At 32.6% G+C, this 21453-nt stretch overlaps 1 protein-coding gene across 1 annotated transcript in view; it reads right to left on the reverse strand.

The window, feature by feature from the left end:
• The window catches only part of LOC128204603 (E3 ubiquitin-protein ligase RNF213-like), a 100577-nt gene that overhangs the window by 21627 nt on the left and 57497 nt on the right, over positions 1-21453 (reverse strand). The window contains exons 46-56 of the mRNA XM_052906007.1: positions 14636-14786; positions 13021-13186; positions 10848-11028; positions 9242-9414; positions 8335-8565; positions 7526-7707; positions 3508-3637; positions 2701-2975; positions 1806-1914; positions 1384-1503; positions 690-785 (exon numbers count right to left, since the gene is read on the reverse strand). Coding sequence (XP_052761967.1) covers positions 690-785; positions 1384-1503; positions 1806-1914; positions 2701-2975; positions 3508-3637; positions 7526-7707; positions 8335-8565; positions 9242-9414; positions 10848-11028; positions 13021-13186; positions 14636-14786 — 1814 coding nt within the window. The remainder of the gene's footprint in view (positions 1-689; positions 786-1383; positions 1504-1805; positions 1915-2700; positions 2976-3507; positions 3638-7525; positions 7708-8334; positions 8566-9241; positions 9415-10847; positions 11029-13020; positions 13187-14635; positions 14787-21453) is intronic.

Below are 21453 nucleotides of genomic sequence, written 5' to 3' on the forward strand. Positions count from 1 at the left end.
TTAACCTTCGGCCTTTCAACAATATAAAGACCGCCCTTGGCTGTTACAAAGACCTTGAAACGGTGAAAGAAATCTGCTCAGCCGGAAACCGACTTTTTGGTGAGGAACAATTTCCAAATAATATGTGGAGGGTAGGGATTTGAGTTTGCATATAATATTGATAGATAAGTGTTAATTATATGGCAATTTAATTTAGCAATAACGTATTACACCCTTTGATATGGTGACATTTTCTCAGCTCAAAACAATTGAAGACATGTTCAATACTGCCAATGCTCCTACATGCAATTGAGAACCTGATATTGACAACAATGCCAATGAACATTATTTTGAAATATAAGAATTGACATAACTTAAAGCATCCATTTCATATCTGAACAAATTTAAAAACTAAGTATATTTTGTCAAATCATCAACTTTCAAATAACAAAACATTCTAATCATGTTAAACCTTTGATTGAAAGCATCCATAAGTACTTGTTTGTCGTTTTCAACAAGTTAATATTACAATTATGTTGTGACTCTGTTGAGTTAATGAAGCATTTGTACAACTAGATGTATAAGAGTGAAATTGATATATATTTCAGACAATTCTTTTATCACGTTTCAAAAAAGATGAAGTCAAAGGTTTATCAAAATAATCAACGACTGATCGCAGTACATTTTCTTTAATGGCATGCATTCCATACTTCTTTAACTGTTTCATCGATGAGGACACACGTCACCTCCTTAACTACAGATAATTGCACGAACAAGTCACGCAGACTGGAATCTGTTTCAACTGCCTGCAAAGAAATATGAGGAAACACAGTTTAAATATGTGTATATGATATGTTGCGAGTCATATCATACACATATGTTATTAACGAGTCTAGACAATGTGCTAGTTAGAAAGCTTTTGGTGATCTTATAAATGTTTCCACCGGAAGAGTTGAAAACAATTTGTATTTAATGACGACTATGGTTTTGCTGTACAAAAATGCAATCGAACCCTTATCGTTTGCATCCTTTACCGCTACCACCAAGCAATGCCGTAATATTACAAATGAATGACATTTGCCTCTAACTTAGATGCTTTTAACACATTTTTAGCGATATATATTCTAACAAATAGAAATAGAGCCAGTTTAGTTATGATACAGTTTTGCTATACAACAACTATCATTATGGTTGTATTTAACTAACTATGACCAAAGCATCTACCTGATTGCATGAATTAATTATGTTATAGATGCCATGTCTATAACATAATAAATTCGTATGCAAAAACCATTGAATGATTTCGAATAAAGGCAAATTAATAAAGCATGCATGAATAAAAATAACGCCACATAACCATTTTACCCTTACGTTGTTTTGATGTAAAAAAGATCATAATTATACCGAAACGTCACGCCATGTGTCTTCTAAACTCCTCTCGCCGTGCAGAAAGCTTAAAAGGCATTTTCGCACTTCTTTGTATGGCTCACCACAAACGAGAAATCGGTCTACGGAGATTATGTTCTGAAAACATTATGAACACTAGTTAAAGGTATACTAGTTATTGACTGTTTTGTTGACTGTTCTTTTAATTGGTCGATTTATGTTATGCGACATATGCATCATTAAACCAGAAGTTTCAGCTGTAAGCCGATTCAAAGACATTAATGTGCCAAGAAAGAAAGATATAAGTATGGTGGTAAAAATAAAACGTAATAAAATCTTTTCATGGTGTCGTTTACAAATTACACTGGATTGAAAATATGAATGCGATAGGTTTCTATGTTTGTTCTGTCAGGTAAGTTGGTAAATAATTATAAATGTACCTTCTCCTCGTGTATCTTAATCCATTTCAAAACGTCTGCATTTGAATCACATAACGTCATGTAACTATCAAGTCCATAAGTTCTGCACATGTACTTGACAAGAAATCGCCTATAATAATATTAAACATATAAAGTAACTATGCGCTGTTGTTTACATTATTATACCAAAAATGACGTGTCCATCATTCTAACATAATGTTTCGAAGCATACCTAGTGTCATAACTGTTCATGTGACGTCATAAATGAATAGCGTAGATAATTTGGGCGCTTTATAACGAAGATATATGGTGACGCTTCATGTAGTTACCACTCTAATTATAAAATACGTATTTATGGTATACATATATAGAATATCACATTCATGGTCATTAAATACGAAAACTATTAAACTCGTTTACTTTAATTAATAAAAAAAACAACACTGATCTTGTTTATCAAATTAAGAAAAAAATAATCAATAAATTCTGTAATTAATAAAAAGTGATGTAATATCGCCCATGCATTAGCTGCATTTTTCATGTAACCAAACAAAATATTTAATTTCCATGAGCATGTGAATTGCATTGATAAAGTAAGATTAAAACACTGATTTATTATAAAGATTAAAATTCTAATGTATTTCAGGATCGTATGCCGTCTAGAGGATTACTACAATTTAGTTACATGACACGAGCTAAAACTTAATACAACCACACACAATACAAATATATTCAACGTGAATAATAAAAATCATTGTTTACACAAGCAGCATTTATATCATTTAATCATTCAATGAACATATACTTACATTGAACAAGCTCATACTCAATGAATAAATAGATTTTTTATTTGGCGAAGGAAATATAGCCCGATTTATTAACCTAATAACAAATAATTAATAAATTACAATTTTACCTTGCATGTCCCGATTTTTGGTCGTCACACAAACGACTTGCTGTAGTACATAATCTCCTCTCTGCGTCAGACAAAAGCGATTCACTAGTACCCTTCTGTACTATTCCATTCATGTGATCAGCAACGTAACGCAAGCCGAGTCTAGCTTTCGCAATGCTGTATACTTTATCCACATTCAGAATGCTATTGTTGATGAATTTTCTAGCACCATTCAGCAACTCTTCAGCGTATGCAGATCTATTTTCCTCCATAAACGCCTTTTGTATAAGTGAATCCTTAAAGAAACACACCGGATGCAGTTATTTTCTGAATAACGTTCTCACAGTATATATAGCAAAGAGTATATAAATACTCTGTAACATAGCGCTAATCGGATTAAGAGGAATTTATGTTTATTAACTATTGAGAATAAAGTGTTTTAATGCGTATGAATTGTTGATTTTAATTGTGTGCTGAGTTAATCGTGTTCAGTTTAAACTCGCTTTTAAATTAACATTGAAAAAACACAGCACGAAAGGTTTAAAAACATGCATTTAACATGCGGAACAAAATCTGTTTCAATGCTGGTCGTGACACACTTCATATTCATTCAATACTGTTACACAATTTCATTAACGTATGCCTTAGTATAGACAGTTTTGGTAAGTAAAACTTAAAATGATTGAACATAACCTTCTCAGTCAAATATACAAATTTGTTATATATATATATGTATGTATACATGTTGTTAAATGCTAAGTTATTTTTTGTTTCCTTTTATAAAAAAGGTTGTTGTTTTTTTATTAATTTTACTATGTACACTTGTACCTCAAAACACTGTATAAACAGTAAGCACAGTTCGGTTATATCTGTCGTCGAAATATCATCACCGTCACCTTTAAGGTACTCTAAAGCTTTTTCAAAATACTCTTGCAAATGGGAGGTTATGGCTTCTCCACTAAAATGATAAAATAAAATAATTACAAAATATTGACTATGTTTAATTTCACGTACAAGTATAATGTTGTAAACGAATTTCTTACACATATTTTTTACACGTTTAAAACCACGCATATGCATAACAAGTTAATCGGTTACATGCTGCAGTCGATTTATATCAAATACATGTCGACAGTGTATGCATTACAGTTCGAAATCATTCATATGACAAAAGAAGGTTATATTTCGTCAACAATTACTAGCAAACGCTTGTATTGTCAATAAACGGGATCATATGCATAATATAAATTATATGTCAATGTAGTATACAAACCTGCATCGAACAAGAAGCTGTATGAGGTAGGATCTGAAGATTGGGCTCCTGTCAATTCCTGTGTTAAACATGGACATTTCCTTTGTAAAGTGTGCTTGCCCCTTCTTTTTCGTACACGTAATATATCCGAATATTTTTTCAATAACTTTCTGACAAGGTACTTTGTTTTCCAAAAAACAAAGTTGTGATATTACAGCCATCAGGAAGGAATTGCATTTTTCTTGATAATTGACAAGTTTCCGCTTTTCGTCACTGTAATTAGTGAAGATAGTATACGAGACCAAATTTACTCTATACTATTCACAACAGATTTAATGTGTCATATTCTAGAATGCAATTTATTCAAATAGTTTCTAAGATTATAGTACAGTAGAAATGCATGTATTCTTTATAGAATGCATACCCCTGCTTTATTAAAATCATGTAATGTTATTTTATGCTTTTCGATGGTTTATAAAATGTTATCAGTAAAATAAAAATGATATTTCACAGTTTCAAATTAAGCCCGTTCTGCTACTCAAATCAAATATCAGCGTAAAAATGGACTGGAACACAATATTAATGACGAGATTTGCAAAATAACGTTACTTATACGGATTTGCTCATTTTACTCATAAAATGCATTTTAATTGTCTTTAAATACCACTTGTATGCATATAATAAAGTAATTTTGTTTCAGTGTAAGACTGCGATATATTTCACCTCGTGAATACCAAATATGCATTTATACTCGAGGCTACGCCACTCGTGAAGAATAATTTTTGGTTCCTTTTCGGTAAAGATATATTACGGTCTTCCACTGAAACAAGCTATCATCGTCTATATCATTATGCATATATATATATACGGAATTTAATTTACCGTTTTTGTTCAATGTCCTCAGGTTCCCAGTCCTCTGAAAATTCTTGGTTACACAAGTTGCACCGATTGCGGTTTAATGCTCGCATATCTTCATAACAGTTGTCGCATAGTAGATGGCTTTTCAAACAAGGTAGGAAAACTGGAGGAGTTTCAACTGCAATTTCGCACTCAGTGCACTTTTTAAAATCAGTTCTGAAAGGGGACGATAACATCTGCGAAGGTATTCACGTAATATATTTTCAATGTTTCATTTCTTATTTCTGCTCGTTAGCATATGCTGCGTTAATATGTCCAATATTTGCTTTTTTAGATCAAAATTTGTATCTGGGTAACAAGCCAACGAGGATAATTTGATCCTGGTTATTATAACACGTTATTTGGCATTGAAAATAAATCATAACTTCAAAAGTGTAATGTATATTTTGAAGCTTATTACAATAACGGAAATAGTTAAATTAGACGAACACTTTGTTTTAGAACACGTAACTTACATTCTAAGTAATATATGTCCGAGGAATATTGACAAAATATTAAATTAAATAAAACATTATGTATTTTATAACAATATTATTTCTTTGATATTGCAATTATGTCAAATATCTACTTCAATACTTTTCCAAAATCGATATCGCCCCTGTTTATATTAGTATTTCCATCAAACATAAACTATCCATAGGGCAAATTTTATCGATAGTAAATTTACCTTTAGGTATTTGCGTTTAATTGCAAATAAATGCAGGTGGGGTTAAGTGGCCAAATGGGATACATTTTAATATATACACGTGGAATTATAATTTCAACACGTTTGCATATAGAAAAAATACGCAAACGTATTTTCACTCGTAAACGATTTACAAACAACATATGCCGATGTTTACATGATTATAAGCACATTTATACTGGAATAAATCTGTTTTCTTTCAAGTATAAACAAAACAATTATTACATCTGATATTTATCAATCGATTCATTATTACTGATAAATACTCTAAGTGTTATATAGTGTGTCTCCAGTTTTGCATTTGTCATTTGTTTATAATCTATTTTGCCGCTAAACATAGTTATATAATTAATACATAATTATATCATCATTTCCAAGATAATGGTTCAACGATTGAACAAACGGCGGATGCAGCGATTTTGATATCTTGAAAGATTATTTCTTAAGAATATATATTGCGAAAAGTTAAAATATGCTTGAAATTTACTGCATTTTGCAACGTGTGTATAACAATACCAAAGTTCTATTTTACCAGGTAAATCTCCTTTGAGGCGAAAAAACACCACATAATTAACCGATACAGAATTTATAAAAGCTTCATCATTATAATACATTATTAAACCATGCACTTGCTAGTAAGAAACAAACAAACAGAGAACATTTGTTTTAAGACAACGCCATTACGCATTTAGCTTTCAATTTTATAAAAGAGCACTTTTGTTAAAAATTAAACATACCGTTTTCGACCTTTATCGGGAACGTACAAAACGTACATCGGACGTACATCTTCACCATGTAAATTGTTTACCTGATCATCCACATTAAAATCACAAAAAAAAATCAGAATTTCCGCCGTTTGTTCAAGTCAATTGAACACAATGATTAATGTTACATGGCGTGTATCTGTTGTGTTTCTCTATTTCAATACAATACCTAACATTTTCAGGGTAGGTTGACCATATTGGTGTATGCGAGCGTATGAATAACGTTTTCGATACACATTTAAACCTATAATGTATTGACTATCCTATAATAATTACAAAATTGACTCTCCGTGTGTTTTAATGAAAAGGGAGCTGAATATTGAAGGACATCCTAAAATGTATATTATGGTCCAAATTAGTGAATGCACCGATTAATGAGATGTTAAATGTCTCCCTATACTGTTGCATTTCTTTATTTTGTTGAATATATGTTGTTATGTATTGAATGTTAATAAACGCTTTTATTCATCCTAATTGACATCTTAAATAACTTTTTCGACGTACCCATAAAAGAACTGGAAAGCCTTTCTGTTGCAAATCGTCAAATACCTTTCAATTTTTTCAAACGACTGAAGTGTTGTGAAGTCTAGGTCTCCTTCTAAAAGCTAAAATAAATAAGAAGTCACATTGAAACCAAGTTCATGGACATAACGTATGTCACAGTACAAAAATAACTGTTAATTTGTGCAATCAATAAAAGCAATAACTTACAGCCCATAACAGGCTACATCGTTTCCATGTAATCGTACTGTCAGTGCTAGCATCTAGTGGGATGCAAATGTGCTGCATAAACAATTTCAGTGCCATAACCCGATTCCAAGTATGTCTAAAATAATTGATAATTCATATTGTCGTACAAATAAGGCATACATTTTTGACACTTTCCATATTCTTATCCTAATTACAAAGTTCTTTATCGTATGATCTAAGAAGTGTATGGATACATATTAAAATTAGTTTGACAACTTTAATTGAATTATTTCAAGTTTTTATTTGAATCAAACAGTAATTATTTATAACACGTATCGGTGTTCATATGCCATTATAATTGAGTATTACATATTTGTATTGAATCACACACGTAAATAATTAATTTGTAAAACACATAATGTTTCAAAATGTCAAAGCAATGCTAGTGTTTCTGTCTAAATCAAATAGTTATTGATTATAAGAACAAAAGACAGCGCTAGCGTAATTATACGAAACATTTTTTGTTTCAAACCTTACTTTGCCTGATTAACAACGGCGTTGCCCTCTGCAGAATCACTTTTCTGAGAACTTTGCACTTTCTCAATAACCGGTCGGACTAAGTTTACCCTATCTAACCATTGCTTCCATGTGTCAATGTGTTCTTGTTCGCCTGGCTTTGGTGTCAAGCTATCGATCATTAAACATAGCGCTGGAAACACCTAGAAGCAATTAATTATTTATAGTATGTGTTTCCTATTTGGATCTAAAACAACAACTCAAGGGTACACTGTCCATGTTGACGCTAAATTGTTCCTCGAAAATGATTTACTTAAATAGTTATATTTTAGTCGTTTCATTTTTGGTGTAAAACTTGTGTATTCAGCTGCTCTCATCTCAGATGTCATGACTTGTTTGTTTAAATAACTTCATAATACGATAATCATGAAGTGGTGCGATGTTGCGTTTGATTTAGCTGGCATGTATGTGCCAGACGAAAACATATTCAGCACGGTCATATTAACCGGAAATACCTATCAGGTGTAAACGAAATAGGGTTATTTATGTATATGGAGTATTACGCAGGCAAAAGAGAATTCTCTAGAAATAGTTTACTATGAATAAACCGAACCGAATTGCTTTGAATGTGTTAAAAACCTAGCACTGTTCGAGTTGACACTTGATACGCCTTTGCTATGCATGTATGTTTGATCGAATACCCGGATCCAATAGGACAAGTCATTGACTGAATAAATGTTAAGTGTATAATTAATTGTATTATTTTGTATTTATACCGGGTATGGCTCATAATGTTTTTTGACAAAGCAACATCATTGAAACCCACTTACAATTCCATGTTCTTTTGAAGAGAGGAAATGATTTGGATTTTCCGCTCGAAAGTTCTTTAGTGATGAGCTGCATTCTGGCCATATGGAGTTAATTGATCTATAATCTGCAAACGAAAAAGACACCTTTTCGAGGGCAAAGTGAGCACAAACAAGACCGCCAACAATGTCCAGGTGAATCTTTGTTTCTTTTATCGTGTGCAAAGTTTCCTCCCAGAGGACCTCTGTCACCATCTGAAATGATTTGGTGTAGTTCATGATATTGGAATTCATAAAAGCTAGTATTTCATTGTGATTGGCAAAGACATTAGACCGTTGTAGTTATTGATTTTCAGAAATTGACATGTTTTATACATTCGTGGTTAGTGAATTGTATCTAAAGTCTTGACTTGCAAATACGCATTGTGGTTATATGTAACATTTTCTCGAATTGTTCTGTTAAAAGGGTTAACGACAATAATTATTGCCGAAAAACAATAATAGTCAAAATAGGTCAGTGATTTATACAAATAAAAATATACATGCAGAAGAAGAAATTTATTTTTGTCAATCTTGGCTTCAGTCGTTATAATAGTTAATGCCTCCCCCCCCCCCCCCCCCCAATATAATAGAACCAAATTTTAGTTTCATCATGTTTATAATATAATTTTAAGAAGACGTATCTCAGTTGTTGTTTTCGATTCATCGACATAGCGTACTGTGATTGTAAAACTTGAGATTTTGTACGCAACTTCTTTAAATGGAATAACATTGTGTAGGATGATTGGAATACACAATAAAAGTGTGGAGAAGCTACTTAAGTAGCAACAGTCATATAAAAAATTGTTAAAAAAATCGATAAAATGCAACTAACAAAACTGTGCATGCATGCATGCTATGTATAAATAAAACCCTATATTACATATGTTACCTGAAATTCAGTAGCATCGAGTCCATTGTACGTCGTGTGCAAAAAGTCTTCTACATAACTATACACTATGCTTTCATAGTCTTCATCATCAAATTGCATGTCCTGTAATGCTTTCCCCACACCATGTTCCAAGACTAAAGTTTTACAATCCATAACATTCTTTGCCATGTCATCTGGTGGGATGTAAACATAAATCAAACACAATAAAACACAAAAATCCACTACAGATAAAATACAGATTCGCCTTTACAAATCAAACACACGACGAGCTTAATCGGAATAGTGCAATGTATTGGTATACTATCATTACACGTCCTATCCGCATACGTAGGTTACGACATGTTTCTTGTTCATGTACGTGTACGTTTGCATTTTTATTTTGCTTTGCAATGCATGTATGTGTACATAATATGCGATTGATGTTTTTTTTTGTGATATATAATAATAATGGAAAAGAAGCTCATATTGTATCTATATATGAATGTTTAAATGGTACAATATAGTCCAATGTTCGATATTTATTTATAACCATAATGAAAGTTGTTACAACACTGAATGTCAAAGGGAGATTAAACCATTAACAACGTGGGGACAGAAAAGTTCTTAAAATTATACACGTTAACAAAACTCACACTATGAACACTTTAATGAATGTTACATCAATATGACGTTTTGAAAAACATGTGTGTTCAAATACATATTGCAATCAACAATTACTTTAATACTATATATCAACATATATGAACTTATACGAACAGCTTTGTATCCGAGAATATGGGTTTAATGGTGAAATTTAGTAACGATTTTGAACTGTCTTTACATATTAAATTCCATCAACCTTTTTTTTATATCCAGGCTCTGTTTCACATTCAGTCATTGAAATCTATTTGATAAAAAGGCAAAACTACATCGCTGAAGTTCTTAAACAAGAGTATTTGGCCATAAAAGAAGAAAAAAACTCAAGTTTAAAGAGTAGGCGTGTAATTTCTCCTCTTCGTTACAGGGTTGGCAAAGGCACATTCAAAGGAGAAAGCAAAACTACAAGTATTTACCTGTCTAACGTTGAACCATCAAATATGTCGTCTTTTATTGGATCGTAGTATTCATTTTATTCCTTAAGAATTGTTACATTTAAGTATAGTGTTTTGCCGGTATTCTTAGGCTAAATATGTTAAACAATCTATAAAGTGCTAAAATGCACAGTTGTTTAAGATATAAACCTTCTTCCTAAATATTGTAAGCCCAATGAAAGTCATTTCCTCTTTTTGCAATATTTTTCATAATTCGTCAATATTTCAACAAGAGTAAAATACTATGTCATAATGAAATTTATTGTAAATCTAAGGACATGTATAATGCTGATTTATTTGATTGTTGTAAAGTTATCATCAGAGCATATTAAAAGATGACTGACAAACGGTCGAGCCGTGATTACAAACTAGTGAACAACAAACATAGGAATAAATGTATGGGGTACGTTTCACTTACATTCCTTATGTTATCGCGTATTTTTGATACGGACATGATATATACCCATTATGTAAAATGTGAGAATATTGTTTGAGATCTATGAGCTCCATCATGTTTCTGTTATAAACTAATTTACCTTCGCTTCCACTTAAAGACTCGTTTTTGTGCTGCAATTTCGTTCGCATGTCCTCAATGTACCGTACAATCAAGCATGAAAATGGGAACTTTGCCCTGAACGAATGTCGTTCGTATCCAGAGCTCCCTGCTGTGATTTCACTTGAGTTCCCATCTTCTTGTGTCGACCAAAAGTCATCAAACTGGCATATATCAACACAAATTCATTTATGCATGCATGTTAAAATTACTTGTTACAATGTTCCTTATTTTTTTTCAATGTTCCATTGTACGTCAAAACAACAATGCATTCGGATGTTTAGAAAATTGAACACCTTATTGTGTCATTTTATCCGATAAAATTGTTTTCAAAAATTATTAGAGATATAGGAGTTATACGTGTAAAGGAGAACAGTCAAATATGATTACACAAATATCAAATTGTACGCACTAAATCAAAATTCGGCGAAAAAATATTTCGATTGTAACCTTTCTTTCTAAAGCAGTCCTAACCAATATCTAAATATCGATAACATCTTTACGAAGCAAATCTCTCTTTTTATTGGTCTTTAAAATAATAAAAAAAAAACAGATATTCACCAATACTTTATCTTTGCTTATACGTGTCTTCAATCTTGTATTTAATTAAATTATTTGTGCGGATTACATTTCTACTTTTTATGGAAGTGTTCTGAAAATTGCTGGATTTAAATAGTGCTCATATAGAGTGCTCAATATTTCATGAGGATTTATTTCTGTTTGTTTAAAAAAATACATGGATCAGTAGAGATATTTTTCTTAACATTCACTTCATTGAAGGTATACAAATTTTGATAATTCTTTTTGTAAAACTTTCAAGAAATAGTATGCATTGTTGTTTTTAGTTTGATGCTGCTTTCTCCGTCTCTGTAGCATTTTAATGTCGTACCACACTTTATTTCATTACAAAGGAGCGAAATAGATTACTTATAAGTATTTATATGTTAAGTTTATAATATTATAAACAATAAATTTTAAATAAGTCATTACATCCATTACGCTTTGGCTGAGGATAATATGTATTAACAGTTCTGTGAATTTATATCCATTGGAAAATGTAATTTCATTGCTGGCAAGAAATAAAGACAATTGATTGTTTCAGTGTAGGATTCCCTTGAGTTAAAATATATTCTGTTTGTGTTCAAGATACTCTTTATGTTAAGTTCATGTTTCAGTAATTAAACAAGAAATTTATTTGAGATGCAACGGAAAATTGGCCGAAGATTTGCTTAATGACGGCATACATTTTTCCTAGTGGAACAGGCTATCACGTCAGAAACAGTAAAAATATTATTTGTTAACTGTTGTTTGAAATTCCTAGTTTATCATGTAATAAGCCAACTTGATTTTTGAAACAAGTGAACATCTTGAATGAAATGTGTACACGATAATTTCCGGAAAGGTTCGGCTTAGGAGGAGTTTGAAGATTAATTAAAGCGATTACAATACCGTACCTTGCGCGGCTATTATCAACATTTAAACTATTAACACATATAATGAAATATTACGTAATAAAAGCGAATGCATCAAAAATCCTTTCAAAACCTTAAAACTATAGTATTTGTTCAAATAGAGTCAAACCTTAAAAACAGTTCTGTGCAAACAACTGAAGGATCTTTGTAATATTCTATGTAGTATGATGTAATCGGATCAAATTCATACTGCTAAAATATAGTTTGAACCCAAATAGGACTTGGTAAAGACACCTCATACGTATTCAACTTATCTCGTTAGATTAGATAGGGGCTTGGTCAGTAATGAAACTATTTTGCTGTTCTTAAAAAGATTTATCAGTGAAATACAATAACATCATTTTAATAATATATTTCATTGTTGTCTATTTAAGCCCGTTGTTAAGTACGTCCAAATCAAAGACTGGGATACATCTTCAACGACGCTTTTTTCGAAAATACGCTACATTTGCATAAAGTTTAGCGAGCTTAAATAATGCAATCGTCATTTCATGTCCTTTTAACGCATATTTTAAAAAGAGCAATTTTTCGTTTCCGTGTATCGTCCTTTATTTAACCTTGTGATACCCCAAAAGTAAATATGTTTATCGTGAAATATATCTTTTGGTACTCACTTCTGATAGCGAACTTACACCGAAACAGACACTTATCATCTTTACCATAATATTGAGTTTTAGTTCAAACCTTAATGTCCGTTGCTCCTGGTGTGTTAACATATTGTATCCACAACTTTCTTTTCCAAGGTTCCGCTGCTTCAAGTAAATCTAAGTTGCTGTCTGTATCCAAATATGCAATCAGACCAGCAAACAGTGGTGTTACTTTTTCACATAGGACCTGATGGCAAGAGCTCCTGGAAAAATAAAAATAAAACAATGTACTAGTGTTTTTATACATTCATGCATATTTAGATTCAGCTTTCTGACATTGTGTTTGGTTTCGACGGTTTTATTATACAATTGATACTAAAGGGACAAGAATAATTGTCAAGACCAATACCCGGTTAATAAGCCATTTGAGCTACAAAAGCGGTGCAAATATCGCTCACATGAGTACCTGAAGAAACTAGTGTCAATGCAAAAATGTTGACTTTCGTGACAAGGCCAATTTTGACCCTAGGGTCATAATTTGAGCAATCTTTGTAGAGGACCACTACACGATGTAACAGATATAATATCGAAGTTCTGGTACTTGTGATTTTGAAGAACATGATTGTTTATCTTTTCTGTTGAAAACACATCATTAATAACATTTGGAAGGATTAATCTGTCAAGTGTAGTGAAATTTTATTAATCGAAATACATGGAGATGTTGGTTTTAAGAATGTGTGGACCACAGCCGACGGACGACAAACGCTGACAATCCACAACAGCATGTATCTCCCTTAAGCACTTCCAGCTCAGGTGAGTTTAGACAAATAAAAAAAACTATTTTCATGTACAAAGATGTGCAAATGAATGCAAAATATTATATCATATAACATTAGATTTCAGAGTGAACGACCGGAAAATCATTTCATCGAACCAACAAGTGTACAATAAACATGTTCAGGAAATTTACTCATGTGGCTCCTATTGTAATTAGAATCTATAAGGGACATTCTTTAGAGGGACAAATAACAAATAATATCCAAAGTTTGAGACAAAGCCGTTTCATTTTTTATAAAAACAGCTTATTGACGGCAATGAAATATTTAAAATTGTCAATACCCCTTGACTTAGGCTTAGGCTGTTCTCTAGTTTCAAGAGTGAAACATTAAATGATTCCGAAATAACACTTCAGACTGTTTCAGTGTTTAAGAGGACGTCCGACACACATATATTATAATTTGCATAATTGATAGATATAAAACTCAGCAATAAAGTACTATTACATGTGAGCAAATCATTCAAACCTACGTATTTTATCTGAGTTATGTGTGATAAATATCAGCAAACATTAAATGATGAATACAAATACAGTATACAAATCATAAATTATATATATTATTATTATTATTTCATAATTATTATATATACGTCTTAATCAGGAATGAACCACTTGCGGTAAAGTCGTGCGATTAATTGTACTGTAAGCAAGATCGAACTAAGGTAATCTAACCTACTAATTAGTTCATTCAAAATAAAACAAAAGTACATGTCCAGAACGTAAGTTGCTGGACAATCAAAATGAACACATTTGTGTTTCCCTGTACGTTCGTCATATATCGTTTTAAAAACAAATAATGTAAGGCAGTCTATTTTAGCTTACTTTGATGACTTAAAGTGTAATTATTATTTGACATATGTAATAAATACAGAACCTGAATGTCCCTGCTTTATTTATTTTTCCAGTCGCTGCAGCTTCCTTTGCCATCCAGGCTTTTGCTAGACTGTCTATTCCAGTTGACTGTTCCTTTTCGGTCAAAAGTTTTGCAAGCATCATTTGCACTCCGTGAAGAAAATCGTACTTGTCTTGAGAAAAAAGTTAGAGGCGTATAGTACAAAATTGTCAATCCAATCTTAATAATAAAACTGATTTAATACATGGGGACAAACTCATTATACTTAATATTTCGCAATAAATTTGAACTATTACACCCTACCATATCCTGTTGAATTGTGAATATTTTTCAATAATATGTCAACTCTTCTCGCACCACGTGACGTGTCTAAAAGGTCTCTGATCAATGCAACTGACGATTGCACACATTGAACAACAATTCCTTTCACTCTTATTCTCGGCACCATCTCAAAACAATTATCGATGTCGTCTACGGAAACTTCCTCTCCGCCTTCAATCGATTCTTCATCTAAAGATTGTCCTTCATTCTTTAATGTTTGCATTGATTTTTTATTATTCATTTCACAGTCTTCCAAACACGAATCAGTCTTTAATCTTTCTTCAGATACAAAATCACCGTTTGGTCTGTCTTTAAGTTTGTCTTTTTCATTATCAGCTCCTTGTTTATGCTGTGTCATTAGAGAAGGTCTTGTAAAGTTTTTAAAATTGTCTTCGAATTTTCTGCAAAATTACAATTTATATTTTCATTTTTCAAAACAATCAACAATAAGGAAATACTGATTACTGCTTCTTCAAAACATTTAACACAAGTTGATCACGGTTTGCCTCTAAGAATATGTGTTGTGGCTTTGATGGAATTAAGATTTGTGATTTAAAGAATGCCAACATCATCATATATTATATATCATATATGCAAACTCGTTTTTATTACAGATTTAGGTCGTAAATAAATGTAAGCTTAGTGTCATATTCTCGATCATTTGCTGTGAATGATTATTTTGATCTTAAGCTAGTATTTACGTTGAAAACAAGTAAAGTAAGCAAAACAAAGAGTAGTTGCGATCTTTGAGCTTCCTACAGAGCAAGAAAGTAAATTGATCCACATAACACACATTGGATGTTTTTTTCAAAATATTCATATGCACAGAAGCCACATCCGTCGCGATCTGTTACACACGCTACTTTGTTAATATATCAATCGCCTTTTCCGGTGTTTATCATGCTAAATTGTTTGTCCGTTATCAGCATTTCGACTTAAAAAGGGCGGACATATACAAAAAAGAAGTTGATTATAAGTGATTGAATTTATTTCAAATTGTAAGAGTTTAGGGTCGGAGGAATTGTATTACTCGTCTGAACAAGTGCATGTTTTTGTATAATATCCTTTTCATTGAATACTCTTCATACAGAAAAAAATAGTAGCTTCGAAATAACAAAATGTACGTACTGAAAAAAAAACTAATAGATCAGCAAGCTAAAAACTAAAGTGCGACACTGCAGTTGCTAAGGTCATTGCTAAGGATACCACCGAATAATTCACGAATTGAATTCATAACAATCGTGCACTAGTCAAAAGTGCTCACTTTATATATATATTTAGGTGTGATTTTGGCATCGGATACAACATCATCCCACTGATATTTTCAATGGACTGCAGGACATGAGAGTATGGGAATGTTGTGATAATCAATTGAATCAATATCAACTCTATTTGCGTTTGCATACCACTGTTTGTAGAACTTTCAGAAATATCGAGATAGCAATGTACATCAGGCTTGCGGCCATTCATACAGCACTGTTTATTTCTACTTAAGAAAATGGTGTGACAGTATACTTGAAAATGCGTGTTGTTCGTGTTGGGATGTGTGAATTGACTGCAATATGGTTTGGCATCACCGCACCCCTCAAGTACGTTAAATAGAATATTGTGAGCCGAAAGTTCAAAATGTATCTGTTTTTTTTATCAAAGTTTAAACCCTTAAGCTTGATTAAATCTTTATCGTTGCATAACGGAGAGAAGAGAAATAAAAGGGTCTTATAACGGTTAATTGAAATTAACCTGATGAATTTTGATATGCCAGTCTATATTCCACTGATCATCATTTTACTTGACGTTTTTAAAAGGACATCAAAGATTGTTTATCATTAATGCTGAAAATATCAGTATGGTAAGGACTCGAACATGTGCATTGTTGTACAAAAATAATTTGATTCTGCTTAGCTGAAGTGGTTACATAAAGTTAATTTAAAGTGGAAAGCTTATTCAAAATCAATATATACACATGCATAACAGACATAAATTTTGAGTGATAAACCTTTAACTACTTACTAAATGATGCATTTATGGAAAATATTAATTACTGATGACAAGATTGTAACCGTGTATTTGATAGCTCAAATGCAAACATATTAAATAATGTATGAGTGCTAAAAGTTTTACTGTTGTCTACAATTATCGTCTCAAAAGGTAAAATTACCGTGTTTTCAGCACCTTTCTTTCAAATTTAACACGGTATCCTTCACAAGAACCACTATTTTCGACATTTATTCATTCTTGTTGTTATATTTAAACAATGTTTTAATTGTGGTGAATCTTATTTGGGAACTGTAGGGAGGCACCATTGCAGCACATACTATTGCAGCTACTTTGGGCCAACCTAACAAACCAGCATTGGTAGTAGGTCGTGCGTTTAAGGGAAGTAACGCAACGCTATCTATGCAGGAATCGGCAAGAAGACAGCATTGAAAACGTGGGTTGTATTTTCTAATGTCACTGATGTTTTCTCGTTACTCGCTGCCGACCCTCAAAGTATACTTGTCAGCACATTTGGAATTCTAGAGAAATACGTTATTCCCTTGTACGAATAAAACATGTCAACTGACAGGAATAAATGAAGAAAGGCATCATTTCTTTTACACGTCGATCTAGAGCCTTGGAAAATAGCCCTCTAACAGAGACCAGCCTATCTATCATAAAGGGCATGTTTGGGGGCAATCACTAAAAGTAACCCATATATCAAGTCCTGCAAACTGGGGATGGCACCAAAGTGATGGTTCATGGACATCGAAAAGGACCGCCATTGGTCAGACAAAAGACGTGTTATGAACTAATAAATTGTCGCAAGGCATGCTGGGGTTTGTACGAATGCAGCAAGGCTAGTGTACGGCCTCCAGTGTACGGCCCTCTGTCGGTGTGGAGGCAATTGTTACCAAGATTGACTATAAATGTATATGTTTGGTAGTGATATAAACTTTAATTCATGACACTTGTGAGACGTACAATAAGCGACGAATGCCGTATGTATGAAAACCCTAAGTATAATGTTTTCACACAATAACTTGTAATGTTGCTCGTACTGGACGTGTATAGTATTAAATCAACACTGTTATTTGCTGGGGCAATAACGATCCTTTAACAGTTCGTTATACCTATTTGGTAACATAATATGCATATGTGGAATGATTAGTTGATTGGCATATCTCAAATAGTCCTTACTATTTTCACTACTGACAATAGTACACTGGTTGTATAAATGGCCATTTTAAATGACCTAAAAATTATCAAATTATGTGTGTGCCCAATGGATTTCTTGGCCTAAAATCTGTATATTAAGAAACCATGAATATGTGTCTATGACATTGGTTATAAAGATAACAGCATTTAAAGAAATTGGCGGACAGCAGGGGCGCTGCTGATTAGGGTTCATATCTTAATATGGTCAGTAGGGGATGTTTTATGTGTGCAAAGTGTCATGCTATAAATCAAAAATGCACGACTTACCAGAATTGGCCCTAAACAGGCCCACTAATAGAAGTTACGGGGCAAGCATCGCTTCCGCAATATATTTTCTTCTGCAGTACTACTCGAACCAAGTTTATTGAATATTTAACCAGCTTAGTTTCTTTCAATGAATTTGTTTTTTTTAATAAATGACACACTTTTTATTTAAGAAGTAAAAAATAACCTTTTTGGCATTTTTCCAACAGAATTTCCTTCGATTGCGATATGTCTTGCTGGTAGTATTGACGCCTGAAAAATCATGCTGACGGACTTTCCACGCATTTCATGGAGTTGTGGCATTTCTATGTCTTCTGAATGCAAGTTATCTATGTGAACGGACTCCCAATTGCCACACTTGAAAATGTAAAGAGGAACACTTTTGAATACGAACATCGGACATTTCAACGTAAGTGGATGTTTATGCATTTTAAACACAATCAAAATTATTTAAGGAATAAATTAATATGTACCTGAAATCCAAGGAAGCAACCGCCGGGTTTTCTTCGAAGCTGAACGATGATAACACAATGTACAGTGCCTTTGTTGTGCATGTTTTCGTACAATTTGTCCATCTCACCAAGGACGCAAAATCTTGCGCAGTCAATCAGATTGGCGTTTTGTTCACCAGTAGCACATTGGATCAATATCAAGCTTGGCTGATTGCCTTGCTTTAAGAGGTGTTGTCTAAACACATATATTATATTTTAAATACGTATGTGAAAAACTACAGAAACAAGTTCAGTAGCCAAAAGTTTAAACATAAACCCCGTTTAATGGCACAGGGTACACCCTAGAAACAAAGAAAAAAAACACAAACAATCTCAAACAAGAAACATGGAACAACAGCACAAAACTCTACAAACAAAGTAAACTTTACGGGCCTCTATACCATTTAAGGTTACATATACCTTTACATAAGGGTCAGAACATTGAAGCATTATAACTTATATTTCGCGAGGATTTCATTCGTTTTGTTTCCTTCGATAGATATATTTACGTAAACAAACGGATGTACATTGTATTCAATAATTTAACCCTTTCAAAAAGGAGTTACTAAAATTTGTCGATGTGAAGGGCAAGGAAAACGCGGAAAATGCATTTTCCACGCGCCAATCAAAACGTATGCTACCGTAGGCTTTCCATCCGATACAGTATTAAATATAACCAAGAATAAGGTGCCAGATTGACGAATACCTTTTAATGGAAGTCAACTTTTTATAACTGTCAATTATGTTTTTGTATTTTTTCGGGTTGACGGAATACGAACCCTAGTGTTCTCCATTAGTAGAATATGAAATTCTAACCTCCGCATCCGGATTACTTTTCTGTACTAATAGAGGGGGCAACACCCTCAATTCTTTACGTGTCGATAAGGTATCTTATCTTCCAAAGTTTGACTTTAAGTAAAACGTTTGCTTTGATATTTTCTTTTTGTCGACTCATATAATAGTTCTATTGTTTTCATCCGTGTATTGACTATAATTCTATACTTTGGATTCAAATCAATTGGCAAGCAGAACACTCACTTTACATCACAAACATTGAAAATAGATTTCAAAATACTTTTTGTGAAACCACTTTGAATCAAAACGTTGATTTAACACTTGTAATCTCCGGAGGATCAAGACGTATGTACGGGTGAAATAAATGTTCGGATAACAAGGCATTATGCAAACCGCTTGCTTATTACATGTTCATCAATTATAGTTTATATTGATTTAACTTATTTCGAACTGTTTCTAAGTTTTCATTAATTATTTTTAAACAAAAGGCCACGTACTGAATTCTTCTTGTAAACTGCTGTTCGGTTTCCAATGAAGACAATGCCTCGATGAATAAAATGTTTTCCAGTTCGATCCCTGTTGCATCTCTTATCGTCTCTTTGTGATGAATCCCAGACAATAGTTTCGAATGTGTGGTTACCTAAATAGAATCATCACAGTAATACTTAAAATTCATCGGAGATATATATTATATATCCTACCTGTGTTTGCATCAAAGTTTGATCCAGGCCTGGTCATAGCACTATTTTAATATAATAAAAGAGATAGCGAGACACACTGCACAACATTTTTTTTGTAAGAAACAATTATAGGTTTTACCGAGCATTAGCACCATCATTACATCATCAACCAAAAAAAAATGTTAACTGTATTAGAATTTAATTGCATATGTAAACTAGAAGCGAGCTTAACAATTGAACTTGATTAACATTTTACTGTGCGTTTGTTGTCTAATGTTTAAGTCTCGTTAGTAACCTGATCACAAATATTAATATGTCTCAATAGTTAGGGTTAGGGTTAGTGTTTCATTATTCTGGAATATATCGGACCGAACATTGTCGTCCACCGACCTTTTGTATTGTTGAAAATGTGAAAGTAGAGTCTGCTTTAAGAGAATATGCAAAGAAAACTAAATAGTTTAATCACAGGCGTGGCTTGGACTGTATAAAACGTTATTCGGGCTTACGAAAGATTCGAACATATTTTGGTCTTATGTAAGGTTACATAGTTCGCCTTACGATGAAGTAGATAGCAATATTTTCTATTGTATAGAAATGACGGTATGTGTTCTAATACTTTTGGTACAGCTACTTTGTTTGATGAAAGCGACAATGTATTGCTAGTGGCAACCAATTTATCAATAGTTTTCCAATGACCTTATTTTTCAGCCATGATACTACGATGTGTAATGCAAGATAAACTCCATTTATTTGTTTTTAAAAGTAAAAATGACATTAAATATATAACATATAAACACCGCTATTTCAATCACCCTTAATCCGAGATTATCGCTACTTTGAACTTATTTTTCAGTCCTGATTTTATTTATTCTTTGTCTAACTAAACTTTTAATTAATAATCATAAATCTCTTTTTCGAAAAAATCATTAATAAGAAGTAAAAATTACGGTCCCCATTCGATATTTCACACCTATTTATTAATCCTTATTTCGAACTCGGGTGCCTCATAGTTTTTCACACCATACTGCGAAAGCACTCGGGCATCTGCTTTGGGTAATAATGAAGCACAATTAGCGCTTGTTACAGAATGACA

The sequence above is a fragment of the Mya arenaria genome, chromosome 10, assembly GCF_026914265.1.
Source record: "Mya arenaria isolate MELC-2E11 chromosome 10, ASM2691426v1".
Classification (NCBI taxonomy): Eukaryota; Metazoa; Mollusca; class Bivalvia; order Myida; family Myidae; genus Mya; species Mya arenaria.